General features: G+C 39.2%; 2 protein-coding genes across 5 annotated transcripts in view; one reads left to right on the top strand and one right to left on the bottom strand.

Moving 5' to 3' along the window:
• Positions 1-15,702, top strand: part of INPP5F (inositol polyphosphate-5-phosphatase F) — a 98,303-nt gene extending 82,601 nt beyond the window's left edge. Inside the window, exons 14-20 of one of the 3 annotated variants that reach the window (XM_036828509.1) lie at positions 558-675; positions 2,797-2,995; positions 8,916-8,987; positions 10,003-10,076; positions 10,495-10,623; positions 11,221-11,308; positions 13,111-15,702. In XM_036828509.1, the coding sequence (XP_036684404.1) occupies positions 558-675; positions 2,797-2,995; positions 8,916-8,987; positions 10,003-10,076; positions 10,495-10,623; positions 11,221-11,308; positions 13,111-14,263 (1,833 nt within the window). In that variant the 3' untranslated portion in view covers positions 14,264-15,702. Of the gene's footprint in view, positions 1-557; positions 676-2,796; positions 2,996-8,915; positions 8,988-10,002; positions 10,077-10,494; positions 10,624-11,220; positions 11,309-13,110 lie in introns of those variants that run through there. The other 2 variants (XM_036828508.1, XM_036828510.1) reach the window with 2 other exon arrangements.
• Positions 15,703-16,091: 389 nt separating this feature from the next.
• LOC118882582 (minichromosome maintenance complex binding protein) overlaps positions 16,092-24,211 on the bottom strand; it is a 69,606-nt gene continuing 61,486 nt past the window's right edge. The window contains exons 15-16 of one of the 2 annotated variants that reach the window (XM_036828519.1): positions 18,410-18,498; positions 16,092-18,011 (exon numbers count right to left, since the gene is read on the bottom strand). In XM_036828519.1, the coding sequence (XP_036684414.1) occupies positions 17,885-18,011; positions 18,410-18,498 (216 nt within the window). In that variant the 3' untranslated portion in view covers positions 16,092-17,884. The remainder of the gene's footprint in view (positions 18,012-18,409; positions 18,499-24,211) is intronic. The other variant, XM_036828518.1, reaches the window with a different exon arrangement.

Genomic DNA, 24,211 nt, shown 5'->3' with positions numbered 1-24,211 from the left:
CCTCTCTAGGGACTTGCTCTGACACCTTTGTTGTGAAAACCAAGAGAAACAAAACAATTAAATCTTCATTGGATCATTCTACAGGGATTGTAATGTGCAGCAAGGTATGGAAACCTCTGCTCTCTCTATATATATACACACAAAACCACATACGCAGGTTAAATTCCATTATAATAAGCTCTAGGGAACTGTCTGCATTTTCCCACATCAGAAATTTGAGTGTTTTGAATATCATACCAGTTGGAGGTTTGAAAATCTTTTTGTTGTTTTGTTTATTATATAATAAGTTTTGACCTGTAAATTCTAGATATTCTACAGATTGCCAAGAATGGCTTTACCTTAAGGCACAGTCTAACTGTGGAGACTTTATGCCACCAATAGCATGTTTAATTGTTTGACATGCTTGGATCCGAGTCAAATACTAGTAGATATTTTAATTACATTATTTGGAAATTATAAAACCCTATAGAATTCCAGTCTTGAATCAAAAGCCCACATTGACTTCAGGAACATTTTTGTGTTTGAATAAATTGTTAAAGTGACTTTTTCCTTGACAGGGTGACTTTACAAGGACAGGAGAAAGGAAGTTAGCAGGAGTTATGAAAGATGGTGTTAACTCGGCAAATAGGTATTACCTGAATCGATTTAAGGATGCTTACAGGCAAGCTGTTATAGGTAAGGAACATAAATGCCTTTCTCGCTCTCAAATTTGTTATTCTTTCTGTGACTAATCTTTTACAGTAACTAACTGCATTAACATAGTTCATATGTTGTATAGTATATTTGTGTCTCTGTGTTGAACATCTTACCCAATAAATCAAATTTTTACAAGATTAGAATTTTTTTAAAATATTTTATTTATTTATTTGGCTGCATTGGGTCTTAGTTGCAGCATGTGGGACCTTCGTTGCAGCATGCAGGATCTTTTGTTGCAGTGCACAGGCTTCTCTAGTTGCGGCATGCAGGCTTCTCTCTAGTTGCAGTGTGCGGGCTAAGTAGTTGTGGCGTGCAGGCTTAGTTGCCCCATGTCACGTGAGATCTTAGTTCCCTGACCAGGGATTGAACCCACGTCCCCTGCACTGGGAGGCGGATTTTTTTTTTTTTTTAATATTTATTTGTTTGTTTTGGTTGCACTGGGTCTTAGTTGCGGCAGGTGGGCTCCTTAGTTGCAGCACGCAGGCTCCTTAGTTGTGGAATGCGAACTCTTAGTTGTGGCATGCATATGGGATCTAGTTCCCTGACCAGGGATCGAACCCGGGCCCCCCGCATTGGGTATGTGTAGTCTTATCCACTGCGCCACCAGGGAAGTCCCTGGAAGGCGAATTCTTAACCACTGGACCACCAGGGAAGTCCCTGGAAGGCGAATTCTTAACCGCTGGACCGCCAGGGAAGTCCCTACAAGTTTAGAGTTTGGCACATTTTTTAGGCTGGAGCAGCAAAAGAAACCGCTCATTTCCATACGTATTTGTCAATTTGTTATTCATGTGACAGAAGGCAGGGTTGAGGCTCCTGGAGTATGGAATAAGGTGCCCTAAAACCTCATCAACTAAAAACTCCATATTATATTTGTTTTCCCATTACTCAAGGCTGAGAGAGAAAAACGCGATGATTTTCTTTCTTCGTATAATGTTTATCATGTGTTCTTGCTATGGACAAATATAGCATCCTTTCTTATAAGCATGATTTAACAGGGTATTAGGGTATCAGATTTAGAGATTATCCTAACCAATTCCTATCACTATTTAAGAAAAGAAATGGAGGGTAGATTGCCCAGTGGAGTTCATGCCTTGGCATATTTTAACTTCAATTTTCATGAAAGTATTACCTTTTAGGATTAAAGTAAATGTAGAGTATTCTGGATTAGAATCAAATGTAACAGCTTGTCATATCGTCTCTAAGAATATTTTTTAAATCCTATTTTTTTAACCTGATTATTTATTATACATGAAGTAGTAGGGCCTATGCATAGACAATTGAGGAATTTGAGAAGTCTGGTGTAATTAAGTTTGGTTCATTTGCCACACATAGGGTGCATGCTGATAGGAAAATTGGATTTTAGCAGTTTATTCGAGGAAAAATAAGATGCCTTTCTTTCTGTTGGTTGATCTAGCGCCTCAGTTATGTCATTGAGGAGGCATGTTCTGTTCCTCTCTCATTTTGACGATCAGTCGCATCGGCTTCATCCTAACTCTGAAGCTGCATCTTTTCAAGTTTAAGAGAGAGGGGCCAGTAGCGGTCTGGGCTTACTGCTTCCCTGTAAAGGGCCAGTGGTTGGCAGATCTCTCCCAGAAGCCTCCTCCAGTCTTGCAGTCCCAAACAAGCATAGGGAATGGGATTACAATGATTCTGTTAAGCCTTGAGCTGCATGCTGTACCAGGAAGAAGTTAGCTTGTCTGTTCAGTTCCTTTGCCCATTTTAAAATTGGCTTATTTGTCTTTTTTGGAATTCTTTTTTGGAATTCTTTATATATTCTTGGATACAGGTCCCTGATCAGATAGATGATTTTTAAATATTCACTCCTATTCTGTGGGTTGCCTTTTAATTTTCATGACATTGTCCTTTGAGACACAAAAGTTTTTAATTTTGATGGTGTCCAGTTTGACTATGTTTTTTCTTTTGTGGCTTGTGATTTTAGTTTCATATCTAAAGGAAACCATGCCTAGTTCAGGGTCACAAAGATTTATGCCTATGTTTTTTTAATGAGTCTTATTATTTTAGGCCTTGTATTCTCTTTTGCTTTTTAAAAATGCATTAGTAAACTAAGAAGATGATAGATATTAACACTTTCTACTCTAGATTTGATGCAAGGCATTCCAGTGACAGAAGATCTTTATTCCATATTTACCAAGGAGAAAGAGCATGAAGCTTTGCATAAGGAAAATCAGAGAAGCCACCAGGAACTAATTAGTCAACTCTTACAAAGTTACATGAAGTTACTGCTGCCTGATAATGAAAAGTTCCATGGGGGCTGGGCCCTCATTGACTGTGACCCCAGGTGAGTTGGAGTGGTGTCCTGGTAACTAACGTGCTTTCTGATGCTGCTAATTTGTCCTAATTATTGCTAGCAATTGCCCATAGCGCTGTGGGCATGGATGCATAGTTCATGGCAGTTCTCAAATACATGGCTGGTACTAAGGCAAGCTAAGGCACTCACCTTGGCCATAAAATTAAGGGGGCACTAGCAATATTTGATTTTTTAAAAACCCAGATTGTGAAACTACAGTTCAAAGCTTGTTTTGTGAGTTCTCCCCTGCCCCCAACCCCACTCCATGCCCCAGAATCTAGGTTTATTGTATTAATGCACAAAAGTGAGTGTACCAAGAGGTTTAATGATGCTAGTTACTTTGGGTTGTAAAGTGGTCCTGGTCTTTCATAAAATAAATAGGCCAACTAATACTTAACGTTCTTTTTTAAACAAAAACCATCCAGTTTCAAGTGGTTCTTTAAAATACCAACTGAATGGCAGGATCCAAATTTATCCACCAGATTGAATGCTTGCTTTCAGGCTAAAATCTAAAATTATAATTTTCAATATTACGAATCAGAAACACTTCAGAAAATTCTAGACCAAGCTCTGAGAATAAAAGGCTCTATTTAGATTTTATTTTACATTTCATATGTTTTTAATAAAAGGGGCATAAAATAAGCTTGAAAGAACAATAGGACGCAAGGTAGTATACATATATTAAAATGAGTAAAAGGCAACATTGACTGTAGGTTCATAGGGAAACCTTCCGTGACTTTAATTCCATGGATTATTTCACTTTGATAGTTAGTATTATATGTATGGATGCAATTTTTGTACTCTTAAAAATGAGGTTTTCCTCACACACAACTGAGCAGAAAATTTCTGTGCTCTTATAAGCCATTTGGTAAAAAATTTTTATTCATGTACGTTAGTTGTTGTTTTTAAAATAGCAGTCCAACTTAATGCAGCACGAAACAAACAAAAACTTCCAAAAGGTAGTACTTTTAATTCCCATTCAGAAATAACTGCAGGTATCACATCTGCATTTTGCTTGAGTTTTAACTTTGCACTTCACTTTTTTAAAGGTGTCGTGATTGTCAATCTCATTTTCCTTAGATCAAGTGTTTTGGGTTTTTTAAAATTTTATTTTTGGCTGTGTCGGGTGTTCGTTGCTGCGTGCGGGATTTTCTCTAGTTGCAGCGAGTGGGCGCTGCTCTTCGTTGCGGTGCGCAGGCTTCTCATTGGGTGGCTTCTCTTGTTGCAGAGCACGGGCTCTAGGGGCGCAGGCTCTAGAGTGCAGGCTCAGTAGTTGTGGCGCATAGACTTAGTTGCTTTGGGGCATGTGGGATCTTCCCGGACCAGGGCTCGAACCCGTGTCCCCTGCATTGGCAGGCGGATTCTTAACCACTGCGCCACCAGGGAAGTCCCTAGAACTGTCCTTCTTATTAGAGATACTTTGTGGTTATCCTTTCTAACACTGCTAAGATTTCTTTAAATTTGCTACTGGTATTTATCTTCATTTGCAAGGCTTAAAGATTTTCCAGGTGGTGGATAGTTTTCCCTTTCTCTTGAAGGGAGATGTTTGGAAACCTGCTCTTTGGCTCTCTGAGTTTGCTATAGAGCCTTTGTACAGTCCGTCTACTGAGCCAGAGATGTGGACCCAGAACAGGCAGCCCCTGGTGGAGGACAGCAAGAGGTAGCTCTGGGAATGGCTTTGGGGGCTCAGGTCCCCAGACAGCCAGCGGTGAGTTCAGCCCCTTGGGCTTGTGGGCTTCAGCCGTCAGCACCTGTCTGCCTCAGGCTGTGTGTGTGGTTTTTAAAAACACCTTTATCAAGATGTTATTCATATAGCATATAATTCGCCCATTTAAAGCGTACAATTCAGTGGTTTTTAGAATATTCACAGAGTTGTGCAACCATCACTTTGGTCAGTTTTAGAACATTTTTATCACCACAAAGAGAATCTGCATACTCTATCCCCGCCCTCACCCCCTAAGCAACCACTGATCTATTGATACTTCTATCTCTCTGGACTCGTGTATTCTGGACGCTTTATATAAATGTAATCACGTAATATGTGGCCTTTGTGACTGGCTTCATTCACTTAGCACAACGTTTTCATGGCTCATGGGCGTTGTGGCATGTATCAGAACTTCATTCCTTTTTATGGCTTAATAGTATTTCATTGTATGGATAGATCACATTTTGTTTATTCAGTCTTCCTTTGGGCATTTATGTTTCCACCTTCTGGCTATTCTGTTGTAAATAGTGATGCTGTGAATACTCATGTACAAGTTTTTGTTTGAGCACCTGTTTTTCTTTTGGGTGTATACCTAGGAGGGGAAATTGCCAGGCCACATATAATTCTATGCTTAACTTTTGAGAAACCACCAAACTATTTTCCACAGTGGCTGCACCATTTTACATTCCTACCAGTAATGTAGGAGGGTTCTAGTTTTTCCATGTCCTCACCAACACTTGATTTCCATGGTTTTTGATTGTAGTCATCCTAGGGGGTGTGAAGTAGTATCACATTGTGGTTTTGATTTGCAATTCCCTAGTGACACATGATGTTGAGCTTTTTTTTTTTCTTGTGCTTGTTGGGCATTTGTATGTCTTCCTTAGAAAAATGTCTATTCAAATCCTTTGCTCATTTAAAAAATTGGGTTGTGTGTCTTCTTGTTGTTGAATTGGGCTACATGTTTTTGTAAATAAAGTTGTACAGGAACCAGGGCTGGGATTAGGGTGAGGCAAGTGAGACAGGGTTGTACAGGTTGCAGGGTCAGATCCTATCTCTATTTGAAATGTTGATGTTTTGTTTATCATGATATGTTTGCATTAATTTTGATTTTTTAAAAATATTGCACTAAAAACTTACCTTCATGGCTGAGGTTTTTTTGGCATCCCCTTAAATTTTGCGCCAGGGACCAGTGCCTCACTCACTTCACTGCAATCACCGCCCTGTTTAAATACCTGCCAGAAAAAGTTACAAATGCTCCGTCCTGCGCAGCTCAGCAAGAATGGCTGCCGTTCCCTTTTTCTTTACCTCCCAGCACCCCAGCTGGAACTGTCCAGCACAGCTTTGTGCCGTTTGCTTGGTTTCTGCCCTCCTTCGTGCTTACCCGGTGCCCACCCCCGGCCCCGAGCCTTTTTCTGTTAAGCCCTGAGCACAGCTCAGTTTATTCCCCGCGGACAGCCCCTGGCGCATACAGATCAGACCTCTCGCGCCGTTCTGTGTCCTTTCCCTTCCAAGCGGCCGCAGCGGCTTCAGGGAAAGCTGACTTGAATGACAGCCGCTAAGCGCCGCCTGGCGCGCTGCGGCCGGGGGAGGAATCTTTAATGTGACGGGAAATCGGCGGTACCGTCCAGGTGCCCTTCAGCATCAGCACAAAGCCAACTCTTTATTTTGTCCAACTCGGACTCACTTTTCCTTACACCGAGAGCACATGACCACTTGCACCCGCGTTAGTGGACTAGTGAGGCGCGCTGCAGCCCGCCCGCTAGCAGCCCTCCGGCCAGCAGGGATGGCCCTTCGCAAAGGCGTGCGTGCGCTCTCACGGGAGCCGGGCTGGGGGACCAGAGCCCGCGGCCACCTCGGCGCCCCTCTCTGCCGGCCCGGGAACCCGCCCTGCTCGCGGCGAGGGCGGTGCCGGACCGGCCGCGCATGTGCACTGGGCGCGCGCCGCGGCGGAGGCGGGCGGCGGAAGCGGGCTAAGGTTCTGGGCGTGACCCGGCGCGGCCGCGCTGCAGTTGCCGCAGTCGGCGCAGTCGCTGCAGGTGTTATCTCTGCTGCTGGTGGCTCTGACTGAGCTTCGACTCGTGGACGGACGGACGGACGGACGGACTGACGGGATGCCGCGCTCCCACCGGCCTCCTCCGACCGCCCAGCGGCAGGCGAACGCCACGGGCAGTGCCGCCGGCAACGCCGCCGAGCCCAAGCCCGAAGGTGGCAGCCTGGCGACGACTTTCAAGATTTTTCTCCTTTTTGCAGGACTTATGGTTAAAGTTCCCGTGGGGTTGTATTTTTCCTGTAAATTACTGCTTTTCCAAAGCCTCCTGTTAATGTCGCCTGATGACAGTGGCTTTTACGCGACCATTGTCGCGGTGGTGGGGCTGCATGTGGTGCTGGCGGTGTTCGTGTTCATCGTGTGGAAGGAGGGGATGCCTGACTGGTGGGAAGAGAAAAGCGAGTAGCGCAGCGCCCACTTCCCAGCTGCAGGCGCGGGGGCGGGGAGCCCTGAAAGGGGGCTTCTTGTTTTTCTTGTCCGTGTTAAAAAAAAAAAAAAAAAGTGTGGGTTTTTTGTTTTCTGGGTTTTTTTTCTGTTTAAGTGGGGCGGAGGGTGGCGGGGAGGGAAATTAAGTATTTACTGCAGCTTATACGTCGGTAAAAATGCGGGGCGGGGGGGAGGGCTGACATTTTTCTAGACTGCCTGTCACGTGCCAAGTGCTTTTCGTCCGGACAGGATGCTTTTGACCGAGATCATGTTTGACCGATGTAAATATTAGTGTCAAAATAGAAGCTAAGATAAAGTAACACTAATTAGTAGGGTTAGAATTTATTTCATATTACAATACGTGTCGTGACGTAATTATTATGGCTTGGCTCAAGCGACAATTTTAAGAGTGCACGTAAGTACCAACGCGCACGGCTAAACTACGTTTTACGTCGTTAGTCTGTGTTCTTCTCAGTGAGCCTGCCAAAATCATAGAATTCATGGTTTTTTCTTTACCGTTGGTTATTGCTCATATTTTGGATCAATCTGTGTATTCATTGGGTTCTGGCTTCTGACCTAATTAGTTGTATTTTGGGGGTATATTTTTGGTGAAAATTGAGGTCAGTTTGTTATTTTAGATTAAGACTGTTAGAGTTCCCGCTGCAGCAACGTGCTGCCGAGGTAAAATCCTGCACTTGAAGATCTTGGTAAAGTTGTCTCTGCAGTACCTGTTAAACAGTGACCTCATTCTTACGCAGATTATGTACGTGACTTAAATTCCATCTACAAGTGATTTTTTTCTCCCTCCTGTTTTACATTTGTTTTTCAGTAGCATTTGGTAAATCTTTGCAAATAGCTATGAAATTCTAAGGTAGAAATATCCACTCCAACAGTGAAATTTTGAGAAACAATGTAAAAGCGTGGATTAATTTTCACCTTTTGATTGGAAAAGCTGTTTTAATAGTAGATGAAAGTTTGAGTTCAGATTCTGCCCGTGTTATCTGTTGACTATGTGTAGATTTTCTGTTGACCTTTTTAAAAAAATTAGTATTTGGTTTAATGGTTAATCAGTATTCATTTAGTTTCTAACCCTTATTCTGATACTTGATTTTAGGGTGGAAATAAAATATGGCAAAATGGACTTAGAATAAGGAACTGTTTACTCATTCCTTAAAAGCTGAGTAAATCTGTAGTAAGAAAAATGCAAAGTAGTTTGGGCTGGGTTCCATTTTTGCACATAAACATTACATTTACGTAAAGTTCTTTCAAAGGATGCATTCTACATGAGTGTAAAAATACCCTAAATGTGCAGTGTCATTTTGAAGGTTAGGTCATGTGAGATGATCTAGACAATTTCTCTTTTCTCAGCCTCACATTTTCCTTTCTTTCCAACCCTTACCCCCTCTACCATCATCCAATCCCCCGCCATTATCCCATTTCCCCTGAGTGCTCTCTCCTCCTTGGCTACCTCTCTGAGAAGGGACCTCTTCTCAGCTCCAGTCCTTTCCTTCACCTACCCCACCTTCCTAAACTGGGTTCCTGGTTTTTCTGGTTTTTTTTAATTCCCAGATGGATAGATTGTATATATTTAACTTAAGAAGTGGGACTCATTGATTACTTGATTTTTTTCCCCACCCCAGCCCCTCCAATCTTTTATCATAAGTGGATCTGCTGTAGAAAAAAAAGGTAGATGAAAACAAAAATATTTAATTCCCTGTGTCATGTTTGTTTAGCCTCATTGATGCTACTCACAGAGATGTGGACGTGCTGTTACTGCTTTCTAACTCCGCCTACTACGTGGCCTAGTAAGTTGCTTATTGGTTTAAAGCTTTTACTTTTTTTTAATGCGAGTAAATTTCCTTTTTAGAATCGTAACACAAAAAAGTTAAGAATCTAGTTTTGTTATTTAAGAAATTTCACTGAACCCCTTTACCTTACATAATTGTTACATCACTCTGACTTCTGTTTGAAAATGTGCTTTATAATCAGTGTTTATATAATAGTGTTCTTTTAGTATTATTTCCTATAGATCTCAAGTTTTGATGTATTCCACATATTTTTATTGTGAATGACCATATAGCATGGTTTTTATTACTATACCTTAGTTAAATGTTTCCCCATTGTTAGGCATTAAAATACTTCCATCTTTTTTGCTATTATGAATGATACAGCTGTCTATGTGCAGATAATTGTGTGTGTGTGCACATGCACTTCTCTGATTATAAGGGTATGATGAATTATATGACTTTTGTGCCTTATTGCAAGATTGATCTCCAGAAAGACTACCAGTTAACAATGCCACTAGCAGAAATACAAGTACTTCCTCATAGCCTTACCAGAATTGAGGTTTATTTTTGTCAAATACATATTCACTTTCTTTTTGGCCTTGTGTGAACTGTCATTTTTCAGTCATTGGCCCAGGTGCCTATTGGCACTGATCATATGGATTTTTCATTCTTGATTTTGGATATCAGATTTATCTGCTGTATCAGGAATACATAGCTTCAGTATATGTATGTGTTTTTCTCTCCTTTTAGGTTAAGGTTTAGGTTTGTTGGTTTGATTTCTTTTAGTGTAAGATGTATAAACTGATTTTCCTTTAGGTGTTGAACTATATATTTATGTGTGTATATATATATATATAAAATATTCATCTCATTTCATCTAGTTTTTAAAATATTTTTGTTTAACTCTACCCCAGAATGTATTGTGCTGTGGAAGATTTTAACTGCATAGTAGTTGCTGCTATTATACCTCAGCTGACAAGCCAAAAATGCTTTTGATTTTAATCCTCTTCTTACTCTCTTTCCCTTTGTCTAGTTATGATGATGAAGTTGACAAAGTAAACCAGTATCAACGACTAAGTCTAGAAGACCTGGAAAAAATTGAAATAGGTAAATTTTAACATACTAACCAAGTCATAGAAAGCAAATATTGTTTCTTCTAAGAGTGGGTCATTATTTAAGCACGTGGTATAACATCTTATTGGAATCAGAAGGGGATAGTCTAAGTAGTACATTTCTTAGGATTTCCTTCTGATTTTGAGAGATTAGTAATGGATATAGTCTAATAATAACTATATTTCTTTCATTACTTGCCTTGTGAAGATTAACCCTGGGATCGAGACAGTTTAAATATTTGAGACTGAAGAATTTTTATTTATAATCTCATGAAACCAAATCATGATAAGCATGTGCTCTCATTTAGATTATGAAGAAAATGCTAAATAATTGATGAATGTTTGTCAGTCTTTTGAAGATACAGAAGAAAGTGTTATGCGAAAGATTTACATGTATTCATTTGGGTCTTTAGGTCCTGAACCCACTCTTTTTGGTAAGGCAAAGTTCTCCTGCATGCGACTGCACTACAGATATAAAGAAGCAAGTGGCTATTTCCACACCTTGAGAGCTGTAATGCGCAATCCAGAAGAGGATGGAAAAGGTAACGGAGAGAGATGAAAGTATTCAGTGATAACTTTTTCTCTGCTCTTATAAGCCCAAGTGGACTTGGGGACTGTACATACCCAGTACCAACTGAATGATCCAGGAAAGTAGCTTTGTGATTTGAGATCTTGAAATAGCAGCTTTGTTCCCAGCAATGCAGGGACATTATTTGAACTGATGATGTAGTCTGGGGCAAGGGAATCTATTATGGGAATTCTCAGTGTGTTTGGCCATATGGGTGTCGTGGCTTTTCCTACCACACATGCCTCTCATGGATAGTAGTCAGAGACAACACCTGTCTTGTTCACGGCTGTTGTCTCAGCATCTAGCAGTGTTTGGACAGATGAGGGTTTCAGAATAAACTTTTAATTCTAATCGATTTGGTTCTTTTGTTCTTTAGTCTTCTGTTAAAATTTTAGAACATTTTGAATTAGTGAGGGGAGTGATGAACAAGTAGCATTTTTCTGTAAATTATAACAAATAAACTTGTATTTAATTACAAGATTACAAATTTCATTTGGAGTTCTGAGTTAGAACTGCTAATTTTTAAATATGTTTTTGGAGGAACTGGCAAGCAATTATATTTGGGTTTCAGATACCCTTCAGTGCATTGCAGAGATGCTGCAGATCACCAAGCAAGCCATGGGATTAGATGTGCCTATAATAGAGAAAAAGCTTGAGAGGTAAGTATACTACTTTGGATAGTAATGTCTTTATTCTTCAGAGAAAATTAAAGTTTTACTTCTTTTAAAGTATTTGCAAAAGGGAGAGAAATCACATTATGATACTGTGTTGGTATTTAGAGGGAGAAGTATCATATCTTTGTGGATCAGAAAGTAATAATTTTGTTTAAATTATGGCCATGGGACTTCCCTGGCGATCCAGTGGTTAAGACAGACTCCGTGCCTCCACTGCAAGGGGCCGTTGGTTCGATCCCTGGTCAGGAAACTAAGATCCTGGATGCCGCTCGGCGCGGCCAAAATAGTAATAATAATAAATAAAATAAATTATGGCAAATGATATATTTTCAAACACTTAAGTATACTCTTAAGAGAGGGAACATTCAAATTTAAATAACTTTTTAGAGAAAATAACCAGCCAGTATGTTTTAAACACTAGGTTTTTGAATTTTGGAAAAGAATGCCTATGAACAGATTATTTTACATTTAAAATCTGTGGGTTTTCCATCTAATGAGCAGGTTTTAAAGTCCACATTCCACTAGAAAAGAGAGTCATTTGGTCATCTAGAGGAAAATTGTTTTCTGTTAGAAATAATTATTTCAGTAGCTCTTTTTTTTTAATTGAATGAGATTATTTAAATTTCATATAATCTATAAAGAGCTACTATAAAGTAGCTCTTTAACATCATAATTTTTATGAAATATTCTCATGACCAGTGATCTTGCATGACCAAGTGTGGAACCAGTGTACTAAGACGTGTGGTAAATAGCACTGACTTTTTTCTTATTTATAGCAGCCATGAGGGATGCCAGAGAAGAAAACACTTAAGTGCAGTTATGTTAAATGTCCCAAGTCTTCTAAAATAAATCCAGGTGGCCCACAGGAAACATAAGGAAACGGCGTTCTTTCCCCTCCCCGCTGTACCTGAATTCAGCAAAATTGGAATGTGTAGACACTTTAGCTAAGATGCTGTAGATACCTGTCTATAGTTGGTGTTGCCTTTGCTGGTGGTTTAGATTGCTGATGTGGTGGATCTGTGCTGCCCCAAATTGTAGCCAGTCACCACATACGGCTGTGGAGCCTTTGAAATGGGACTAGTCTAAATTTTGGGTGTGGGGTTTTTCTGGAAACATTTATTCTCAGAATAATGCAAAAGCAGAGGTTGAGGCTACTGTTAGGAGGCTTCCCTCCCCTCCTCCATTACCTCCCTCTCCTCCCTGAATGCCAAAGAACTCAACATAATTCATCTAATTACTGTGAAGCGCTTCATTAAGTAGGATTAAAATATTGCAGATGTAGTGTTTCCACAGGGTGGTTCTTCAGTGCACCAGGTGGCCTGCTTGAGAAAGATGACAGCACGTGGGGGAGATGTCTGTGGCCTGCTTGCTGAACTTGGGGTGAAAGTCACACAGCCGGGCCACCAATTCCATTCGGTGCCTGGGGGTGACTTGTCAATGTCACTTACAAAGGCTTCTGCTGCCCTGTTGTAAAATATAAAATACTGTGCATTGGCTGTTCCAAAGACTTAGTTTAAGAAAGATTAAGATATCTGATTAATCATCTCTTAATACTGATTAGTTGAAATGACGATATTTTGTATGTAAAATTGTATATAGCTCACATTTGTATTGGACATTAATGTTCTTGCATTAAGTCTAAGGGGTTATCTGGGTTTATCATTTAGCAGTGTACTGTTTTTAAGAAATTGGGGCCAATTTAAATAAGAGTTTTCACTTACATTAATAATTGGAACTGGTATACTGGATTCCATGGGAAATTAACTTTTTTCTTTTCTAATTTGTAGGAAGAGCAGTAAACCTCATGAAGACATCATTGGCATCAGATCTCAAAACCAAGGCTCTCTGGCCCAGGGAAAAAAATTTTTAATGAGCAAATTTTCATCTCTAAATCAAAAAGTGAAACAGACCAAATCCAATGTAAATATTGGCAATCTACGAAAGCTAGGAAACTTTACAAAACCTGAAATGAAAGTTAACTTTCTAAAACCAAACTTAAAAGTAAATCTTTGGAAATCAGACAGTAGTCTTGAAACCATGGAAAACACTAGTGTGATGGATAATAAACCCCAGGCAGAGTCAGATGGGGAAATGTCTTCAGATAATGACTCATACCACTCTGATGAATTCCTTACAAATTCCAAGTCTGATGAAGACAGGCAGCTAGCTAACTCTTTAGAGAATGTAGGGCCAGTAGACTATGTTCTTCCTAGTTGTGGTATTATTGCTTCAATACCTCGATTAGGCAGTCGATCCCAGTCTATTAGCAGCACTGATATTAGCATTCATGTTCCTTCAGAGGTTACTCTTGCTCATGAAAGTGGGCTTGGAAAAGGCTATGAGTCTTCTTTGAAGAAAAGTCCTTCTGCTGACAACATACACACATTGACTGGCTTTGCCAAGCCCGTGGATATTTATTGCCACAGATTTGTTCAAGATGCACAAAACAAAATGACCCAGCTATTAGAAACCAGGTCTGTTTCTCAGGCTAGTGAGGAAGGAAATCAAATGACCAATCAAGTTTCTAACGAAGAAGCTCAATTTGAATCAGCGGAACAGATACCTTCTCGACCATCTCAGTTAGATGTGTCTTTTTCTGCAGCAGGCCCACAGCTTTTGTCAGTTGAACCAGTGCATTCAGTCGTATCTCAAAAGACCCCCAGCTCCGAATCTGGCACACTTGAACTTGAGAGAGGGCTTCACATAACTCCTTCTCCTTCAGAGAGCTGTAGCAGCAGAGCAGTCTCTCCCTTTGCAAAGATTCGAAGTTCCATGGTCCAGGTTGCTAATATTACCCAAGCTGGATTAACCCAGGGGATAAGCTTTGCAGTGGCAAAGGTTCAGAAGAGCCCTGCAGAACCTGAAGGAGTTAATGAAGTCCAGCAGAATGAACTTAAAAATATGTTTACTCAATGCCAGACACGAATAATTCAGATTTAGTTTTTAGCCACACAGAATCCTGTGGCTTTTATTTAATCCAAAAAAAAGGTGTCATATAACCTGTACTGTCTTTGAATCTAGGGATCACAAATTCTAATTATGTTTTAAAAGGAGACTGACCTGAGCAGATTTCCAAATCTGAGAGCTAGGACAGTGGAAGTGCATCATCCTAGAATGTGTAGACCTAAGTAGCTTATACACTACAGAGCAGTTTGTCTCTTTAAAAGTAATTCAGGAATAGATTACTTTGGGACGTAATAACCTGAACCTTTTTTGGAGTGGGGTGGGTGGGTAGAATGTATGAAGTATACACAAAGGGTGGACATGGATCCATTTAGGTGATTAGCATTTTTCATAACTTGTTTTTCTGTTTGTCAGTTCATTTCTGTGTGTTTCCTCTACAAGGTGAATACTTAGTTTTTAGTGACTTCAAAGTGTTACTAGTATGGAGAAGCATTTTAATATAAAAACTGTTGGTTTAAGTTTTTGATGGCTTAACCATTCCCTATAAAGAGTTAATTGAGGGCTAATGGCGTTACAGGCAAGAAATGAATGCCCATTTGATCCTAATTTTCCCCACATTCTACTTAAATTTAAAATACTGCTACCTTGTACACCCCAAAGTCTAGGAGCATTAAGACTTGTCAGTCATAAAACCTGAGCTGTCAGATGTGAACACCAGCACCTATTAATTAATTTTGCTCTCTTTTCAGAAATGTTAAGAATGTATACATATTGGATACTGGTAATGTTTGAAAGAAGTCTTTCAAGTTGTAATTTTTTGCAGGGGGCAGTCCATAACATCCTGTGTAGACGAGCACAACTATTGAACATTTAGTCTGAAGCACAACTGTGCTAAAACTTTAGGTTTTATGACTGTAACCTTGACCACATGGAACCAGGGCCTTGTCTGTAAGCCTATACAGTAAGAAAGTTGCACACCTTATTCCAAACAAGTCATTGGTTTGTCTGATACATTTAGAGCCTTACTCTGTTGAAATGATTCTCAGCTAAACATTATGTCTGTTGTAACTTTGATATTTCCACTTTTGTTATTTATTAATGGTATCTTTTTTGAAGTGTCAGATGTTGTGACTATTTAAAATAAAATATCATTATAATTTAAAGTGACAATGTCTATGAGAATTCCTTGAATAATATTTTGAAGATAAAGGTTTGATATTTTATGTCAGACTAAAGAATTTGGAAGCAAGGTAAGTTTGCCATAACTGAACACTTGGTCCCAGGCTTTCCTAATACTTCTCTACTCTTTTGAAGTGTTTTCATGACTTTAAAAATGATGAAATGGATCACAAACCATCAGATTTTAAAAACCAAACATTGAAACTGAATGCTTTTTTCTCTTACCACCTTTTCTTGAAACTATTAGATGTCCTACAACATAAGAGAAAATAAAGTCAAGGTCAGGTGATAAAAGTATGTGTTTTAAGCTCCAAAGAAATTAGTTCCAAAGAGATTTTTGAAACCGAAAATTAAGGAATTAAAATTAAAACTAAATTAATTAAAATTAATTTTAAAACTAAAATTAAAACTAAAATTTAATTCCAATCAGGGTGATAATATATAGATGTCTGTTCAGTTTCCCGGTGCTTCAAATAGGATTAACATTGCATTAGAGCAACAAACTTCACTGTCCCAGGAGAAAAGGATTTCTGGAGCCCAGAGTACTAATCTCTTACCTGAGTGGGGCTTCAGAGGGAGGATGCCATGCTGCACCGCCTCTCATACTGAAGTTTACCTCTGGTAATGGTTTTCCACACAGAAGATCACATGGGGTGAGTCTCATAATTCATGAAAAACAGCCCAAAGTACTAGTAATTTAGGAAGTTTTATTTATTTGAAAGAGGGTTTTCCTTTCAGGGGAACTTCTCCGTAAGACCAAGCAAATTATGTACTTCTCTTTGGTAAATTACAATTCACACTGGCACAATAAACACACAGTAACTCATCTACTCTGTTGAATTTTATTCCCACAAATCCAGTTGAGCCTTTGTTTTATTTCTAAAAGTTTAAGGAAGGTCTAGTCTACCAGTTATAAAAATGAAAACCAGTTAGAATTCTAAATATAAACAGATTATTTACATTAGTTTATAAAAATAGATTTGAGTTTAGGAAAAGTTAAACAACTAGTAATTTTCACTTCAGCTCATGAGGCATAATAAATTCCTCCATTTTCAAGGCTGACCCTGTTTTCTTGGTTAGCAATGTCACTTTAGGCCTTGGGGGCCAGGGGGGTGCAGAGTTTAAGTAATCATTTAACTGATCTCTAATGTTTCCGACTAATTAAGTTACTGACTAAAAGAAACTCATCTTTATATATAACCAGTGATAGCTTAAAAGTAATGTTCTAACCTTTCCAAAGATTCTTGATGCCACTTATACTACTATACTGTATCAGTTCGCTTTCTAGCTATGGATAATGTTTTTATTCCTTTGAAAATTTGTATTAAAACTGTAATTTGTCTGGGGAAAACCTAACTACATACAGTTTTATCAGGGCATTCCTGGACTAGCAGATAATATTAGTTCATCTAATACATCTGGAACTAATTGATAAATTTATATAAAAAGTGCAAAATCCAATGTAATCACAGCAACTAAATGACATTTATTAAGGAAAAGAATTAAAAACCATTTTTTTCTAAAGAAGGCATTTTTTAAAAAGTTAAATAAATTTTGTCCTCTTCCTATTTGGGCAAAACAACTTCACAGGGCAGACAGCATTCCCTTAAGCGAGTCCATAAAACAGTGGTTCCCAAATACACTGGAGTGAAATGAGAAAAATAAGAGCAATATAGTGTTTTTTCAAAAAGCTACATTTATTCCATTTAAAGGACTATCTCTTGTTCTGAGATTGTCCTTTTATGAAAAAAAAGGGGTGATAATACAGTGACTTCTTTCAGATTACTTGGCAAAACAAATTGGCAACTCTGTCAATCCCCACAATTTTTGGAAGTATTACTGGTCCATGAAACCCAAAAAGTCTGGGAACCACTGCCATTTAAAGACTTGTTTTTTGCATGTTGTTAACAACTGTTAAATGGAAAAAAGCTGTGGTCAGATGTCTGGGAAATAATATTACAGAATTTCACATGATCGTGTGAATTATGGCAAGTATGCTCCATTCCCCAAACCTGGACCACTGGACACATTCACACCCACTGTTCACTGGAAAGACATCAAAATCTGAAGTGAACAATTCCTCTGACTTTGGAATTGCAACAGTTTTCTTCAAATGATGTTGATGTTAGCATTTCAACAGAGTCTGGCCTATGACTTAGCCGAAGCTAAGGAAACTAAGGAAATGGTATAATCAGCAACATTATCAATATTAAACTTTTAATATCAAATACATTTTTGTACATTACTAATTTATATAATTATAAAACAAACTTCAAAAGCTCCATAAAATCAGTAAGGAAAAAGCCCTTACTGAATATTATATAAACTTTAGATGTTACCAGGTGTGATTTCAGGAAAAGACATTGGTTTTTTTTTTGATACAAATTATCTACAAAACAGTGTGGTATAAATGATATTTGAATTTTACAATAATGTGGCTACAATTTGCCCATTACTCTTTCATAGGTGTCAGTACCTTCAAAGTTCATTTCCATTCACACATTTCTGCTGTTGAAGCCTGGTTCTTCTTAAAGACTCTAGCTGCTTTGCTCTTAGCCATCGTTCTCTTGACAGTGTTGTCTGACCAGCACTGAGAGACAGAAACCTGGTTTGAAATACAGAAACAAATTTAAGTCTAGACCTAGAATAATGACTTTTTTTTTTTTAAGACCTACTGGTTTGTAAGTTTTTTTTAATACTGTTGTGGGAGACAAGACCATCTGGTAACTACAGAACTGAAAAGCCAAGTGAGACTTCTACAAAGGAATACTTTAAGAGTCATATTTGGAGGGCGATTCCCTCTTTGAAGTGTGGAGAACAGGGAGCGTGCCTGGTCCACTGAGGTGATCCCTGGCCACTGACTCCCCCTCAATGAGTCATTTCACAAGGGAGTTTTAGAAGGAAAAAGTTCATTTCCATTTTTATAAGTCTGCCTCAGTTATCCTAAATAAGCAGATTTATCCACAGCTCACTGAAAGGGCAATCGTGGACATGTACACTCACCGAGCTACAATGAGCAACTGGTGGAGATCGTCGGCAGTGATGCTCTGGGGGTCGTTCTTGCGCATCTCCACAAAATCATCTTCCACTGCCTTTATCAAAACAGTAAATGAACTTTAAAATTATTCCTTATGAGGAAACGACATTTGCATTTTGTAGGGAAAAGGAAGGTAACATGGTGCCTTGCCTGATGTGAAAATGAGGAAGTCAGCCCTGCATCTTAGACAAATGAGGTAATATGGGTAAAAGGACTGAAAACCAAACTTTACACATAAGTTATACCACTGAGGAAAGTACTCTAAACAAAGTAACAAAACTCAAGATTCATTTGAGAACACCAGACAAACAGATAAAAGCCAGCAACGTGCATAGCAAACATGATGCCTTTAAACACAGGGAAGAGAGATGTCAGCAAAAACCGCCAAGTAAAGGACCTCTGAAAATCCTCACCACCATTAAAGGGAACAAGAACACTGGCAAAAATGATCAAAATCAGCTTCTTCAAAACTCTAGACATTAACCAGATGCTTGAAACAATTCGGGGAGCATTTTTTCAAGAAAGATAGGAAGAACAGTGACCTTTGAGACATTTAAATTTGCCCTATTCCTCTACCCACCTCCAAGCAGCCCTGAAAACAGACAGCCTGACAACCACTGGAGAGGGCTGTGGGGCTGGAGCTCTGTCAAAGCACCATTCCCAGAGAACTGTCATTATTTGACTATCTGGTGGTTCCCAGGAAGAATCCATTTGCAAGCCTGTCTTTATTTAACCTGACTTGGCACTTGCCCACTGAATAGCCTATTCTCCCAGAGAGTTTATCAAAAACAATCAGAAGCAACTACTGATCGTCTTAGCCATCCCAGACATTGGGTAACAGTTGGGGCAAACAGCAGGCTAACCAAAACCATTAAAAAGAAAATCTAGGGAATGAGAGAGATTGGTTCAAGACGGCGGAGTAGATGGACATGCACTCACTCCCTCTTGCGAGAACACTGGAATCACAACTAACTGCTGAACAATCAGCGACAGGAAGACACTGGAACTCACCAAAAAAGATACCCCACAACCAAAGACAAAGGAGAAGCCACAATGAGACGGTAGGAGGGGCGCAATCACAATAAAATCAAATCCAGAAACTGCTGGGTGGGTGACTCACAGACTGGAGAACACTTATACCACAGAAGTCCACCCACTGGAGTGAAGGTTCTGAGCCCCACGTCAGGCTTCCAACCTGAGGGTCCGACAAGGGAGGAGGAATTCCCAGAGAATCAGACTTTGAAGGCTAGCAGGATTTGACTGTAGGACTTCGACAGGACTGGGGGAAACAGACTCCACTCTTGGAGGGCACACACAAAGTAGTGTGCACATCGGGACCCAGGGGAAGGAGCAGTGACCCCAGGAGAGACTGAACCAGACCTACCTGCTAGTGTGGGAGGGTCTTGTGCAGAGGCAGGGGGTGGCTGTGTCTCACCATGAGGACAAGGACACTGACAGCAGAAGTTCTGGGAAGTACTCCTTGGCCTGAGCCCTCCCAGAGTCTGTCATTAGCACCACCAAAAAGCCCAGGTAGGCTCCAGTGTTGGGTCGCCTCAGGCCAAACAACCAACAGGGAGGGAACCCAGCACCACCCATCAGCAGAAAAGCAGATTAAAGTTTTACTGAGCCCTGCCCACCAGAGCAACATCCAGCTCTACCCACCACCAGTCCCTTCCATCAGAAAACTGCCACAAGCCTCTTAGATAGCCTTATCCACCAGAGGGCAGACAGCACAACCAAGAAGAACTACAACCCTGCAGCCTGTGGAACAAAAACCACATTCACAGAAAGATAGAGAAGATGAAAAGGCAGCAGGCTACATACCAGCTGAAGGAACAAGACAAAACCCCAGAAAAACAACTAAATGAAGTGGAGACAGGCAACCTTCCAGAAAAAGAATTCAGAATAATGACAGTAAAGATGATCGAGGACCTCAGAAAAAGAATGGAGGAAAGATCGAGAAGATGCAAGAAATGTTTAACAAAGACCTAGAAGAATTAACAAACAAACAGAGATGAACAATACAATAACTGAAATGAAAACTACACTAGAAGGAATCAATAGCAGAATAACTGAGGCAGAAGAATGGATAAGTGACCTGGAAGACAGAATGGTGGAATTCACTGCTGCAGAACAGAATAAAGAAAAAAGAATGAAAAGAAATGAAGACAGCCTAAGAGACCTTTGGGACAACAGTAAACGCAACAACATTCACATTATAGGGGTCCCAGAAGGAGAAGAGAGAGAGAAAAGACCCGAGAAAATATTTGAAGAGATTATAGTTGGAAACTTCCCTAACGTGGAAAAGGAAATAGCCACCCAAGTCCAGGAAGCACAGAGAGTCCCAGGCAGGATAAACCCAAGGAGAAACACGCCGAGACACATAGTAATCAAATTGGCAAAAATTAAAGACAAAGAAAAATTATTGAAAGCAGCAAGGGAAAAATGACACATAACATACAAGGGCACTCCCATAAGGTTAACAGCTGATTTCTCAGCAGAAACTACAAGCCAGAAGGGAGTGGCATGACATATTTAAAGTGATGAAAGGGAAGAACCTACAACCAAGATTACTCTACCCGGCAAGGATCTCATTCAGATTCGATGGAGAAATCTAAAGCTTTACAGACAAGCAAAAGCTAAGAGAATTCAGCACCACCAAACCAGCTCTACAACAAATGCTAAAGGAACTTCTCTAAGTGGGAAACACAAGAGAAGAAAAGGACCTACAAAAACAAACCCAAAACAATTAAGAAAATGGTAATAGGAACATACATATTGATAATTACCTTAAACATGAATGGATTAAATGCTCCAACCAAAAGACACAGGCTTGCTGAATGGATACAAAAACAAGACCCATCTATATATATGCTGTCTACAAGAGATCCACTTCAGACCTAGGGACACATACAGACTGAAAGTGAGGGGATGGAAAAAGATATTCCATGCAAATGGAAATCAAAAGAAAGCTGGAGTAGCTATACTCATATCAGATAAAATAGACTTTAAAATAAAGAATGTTACAAGAGGCAAGGACGGACACTACATAATGATCAAGGGATCAATCCAAGAAGATATAACAATTATAAATAGATATGCACACAACATAGGAGCACCTCAATACATAAGACAACTGCTAACAGCTATAAAAGAGGAAATCAACAGTAACACAATAATAGTGGGGGACTTTAACACCTCATTTACACCAATGGACAGATCATCCAGACAGAAAATTAATAAGGAAACACGAGCTTTAAATGACACAATAGACCAGATAGATTTAATTGATATTTATAGAACCTTCCATCCAAAAACAGCAGATTACACTTTCTTCTCAACTGCACATGGAACATCCTCCAGGATAGATCACATCTTGGGTCACAAATCAAGCCTCAGTAAATTTAAGAAAATTGAAATCATATCAAGCATCTTTTCTGACCACAACACTATGAGATTAGAAATGAATTACAGGGAAAAAACCGTAAAAAACACGAATACATGGAGGCTAAACAATATGTTACTAAATAACCAAGAGATCACTGAAGAAATCAAAGAGGAAATCAAAAAATACCTAGAGACAAATTACAATGAAAACACGACGATCCAAAACCTATGGGATGCAGCAAAAGCAGTTCTAAGAGGGAAGTTTAGAGCTATACAAGCCTACCTCAAGAAACAAGAAGAATCTCAAATAAACAATCTAACCTTACACCTAAAGGAACTAGAGAAAGAAGAACAAACAAAACCCAAAGTTAGCAGAAGAAAAGAAATCATAAAGATCAGAGCAGAAATAAATGAAACAGAAACAGAGAAAACAATAGCAAAGATCAATAAAACTAAAAGCTGGTTCTTTGAGAAGATAAACAAAATTGATAAACCTTTAGCCAGACTCATCAAGGAAAAGATGGAGAGGACTCAAATGAATAAAATCAGAAATGAAAAGGGAGAAGTTACAACAGACACAGCAGAGATACAAAGCATCCTAAGAGACTACTACAATCAACTCTATGCCAATAAAATGGACAACCTGGAAGAAATGGACAAATTCTTAGAAAGGTATAACCTTCCAAGACTGAACCAGGAAGAAATAGAAAATATGAACAGACCAATCACAAGTAATGAAAATGAAACTGTGATTAAAAATCTTCCAACAAACAAAAGTCCAGGATCAGATGGCTTCACAGGTGATTTCTACCAAACATTTGGAGAAGAGCTAACACCCATCCTTCTCAAACTCTTCCAAAAAACTGCAGAGGAAGGAACACTCCCAAGCTCATTCTATGAGGCCACCATCACCCTAATACCAAAACCAGACAGATACTACAAAAAAAGAAAATTACAGACCAATATCACTCATGAATACAGATGCAAAAATCCTCAACAAAATACTAGCAAACAGAATCCAACAACACATTAAAAGGATCATACACCGTGATCAAGTGGGATTTATCCCAGGGATGCAAGGATTCTTCAATATACACAAATCAATCAATGTGACACACCCTATTAACAAATTGAAGAATAAAAACCATATGATCATCTCAATAGATGCAGAAAAAGCTTTTGACAAAATTCAACACCCATTTATGATAAAAACTCTCCAGAAAGTGGGCATAGAGGGAACCTACCTCAATATAATAAAGGCCATATATGACAAACCCACAGCAAACATCATTCTCAATGGTGAAAAACTGAAAGCATTTCCTCTGAGATCAAGAAAAAGACAAGGATGTCCACTCTCACCACTATTATTCAACACAGTTTTGGAAGTCCTAGCCACGGCAATCAGAGAAGAAAAAGAAATAAAAGGAAAACAAATTGGAAAAGAAGAAGTAAAACTGTCACTGTTTGCAGATGACATGATACTATACATAGAGAATCCTAAAGATGTCACCAGAAAACTAGAAAACTACTCAAGCTAATCAATGAATTTGGTAAAGTTGCAGGATACAAAATTAATGCACAGAAATCTCTTGCATTCCTATACACTAATGATGAAAAATCTGAAAGAGAAATTATGGAAACACTCCCATTTACCACTGCAACAAAAAGAATAAAATACCTACGAATAAACCTACCTACAGAGACAAAAGACCTGTATGCAGAAAACTACAAAACACTGCTGAAAGAAATTAAATATGCTACAAACAGATGGAGAGAAAGACCATGTTCTTGGATGGGAAGAATCAATATTGTGAAAATGACTATACTACCCAAAGCCATCTACAGATTCAGTGCAATCCCTATCAAATTACCAATGACATTTTTTACAGAACTAGAGCAAAAAATCTTAAAATTTGCATGGAGACACAAAAGACCCCGAATAGCCAAAGCAGTCTTGAGGGAAAAAAACAGAGCTGGAGGAATCAGACTCCCTGACTTCAGGCTATACTACAAAGCTACAGTAATCAAGACAATACAGTACTGGCACAAAAACAGAAATATAGATCAAGGCAACAGGATAGAAAGCCCAGAGACAAACCCACACACCTATGGTCAACTCATCTATGACAAAGAGGCAAGGATATACAATGGAGAAAAGACAGTCTCTTCAATAAGTGGTGCTGGGAAAACTGGACAGCTACATGTAAAAGAATGAAATTAGAACACTCCCTAACACCATACACAAAAATAAACTCAAAATGGATTAAAGACCTAAATGTAAGACCGGACACCATCAAACTCTTAGAGGAAGAACACTCTTTGACATAAATCACAGCAAGATCTTTTCTCATCCACCTCCTAGAGTAATGGAAATAAAAACA

This window comes from Balaenoptera musculus, chromosome 16 (assembly GCF_009873245.2).
Source record: "Balaenoptera musculus isolate JJ_BM4_2016_0621 chromosome 16, mBalMus1.pri.v3, whole genome shotgun sequence".
In the NCBI taxonomy this organism is placed as follows: domain Eukaryota; kingdom Metazoa; phylum Chordata; class Mammalia; order Artiodactyla; family Balaenopteridae; genus Balaenoptera; species Balaenoptera musculus.
This window is presented reverse-complemented; position numbering and strand designations above follow the sequence as displayed.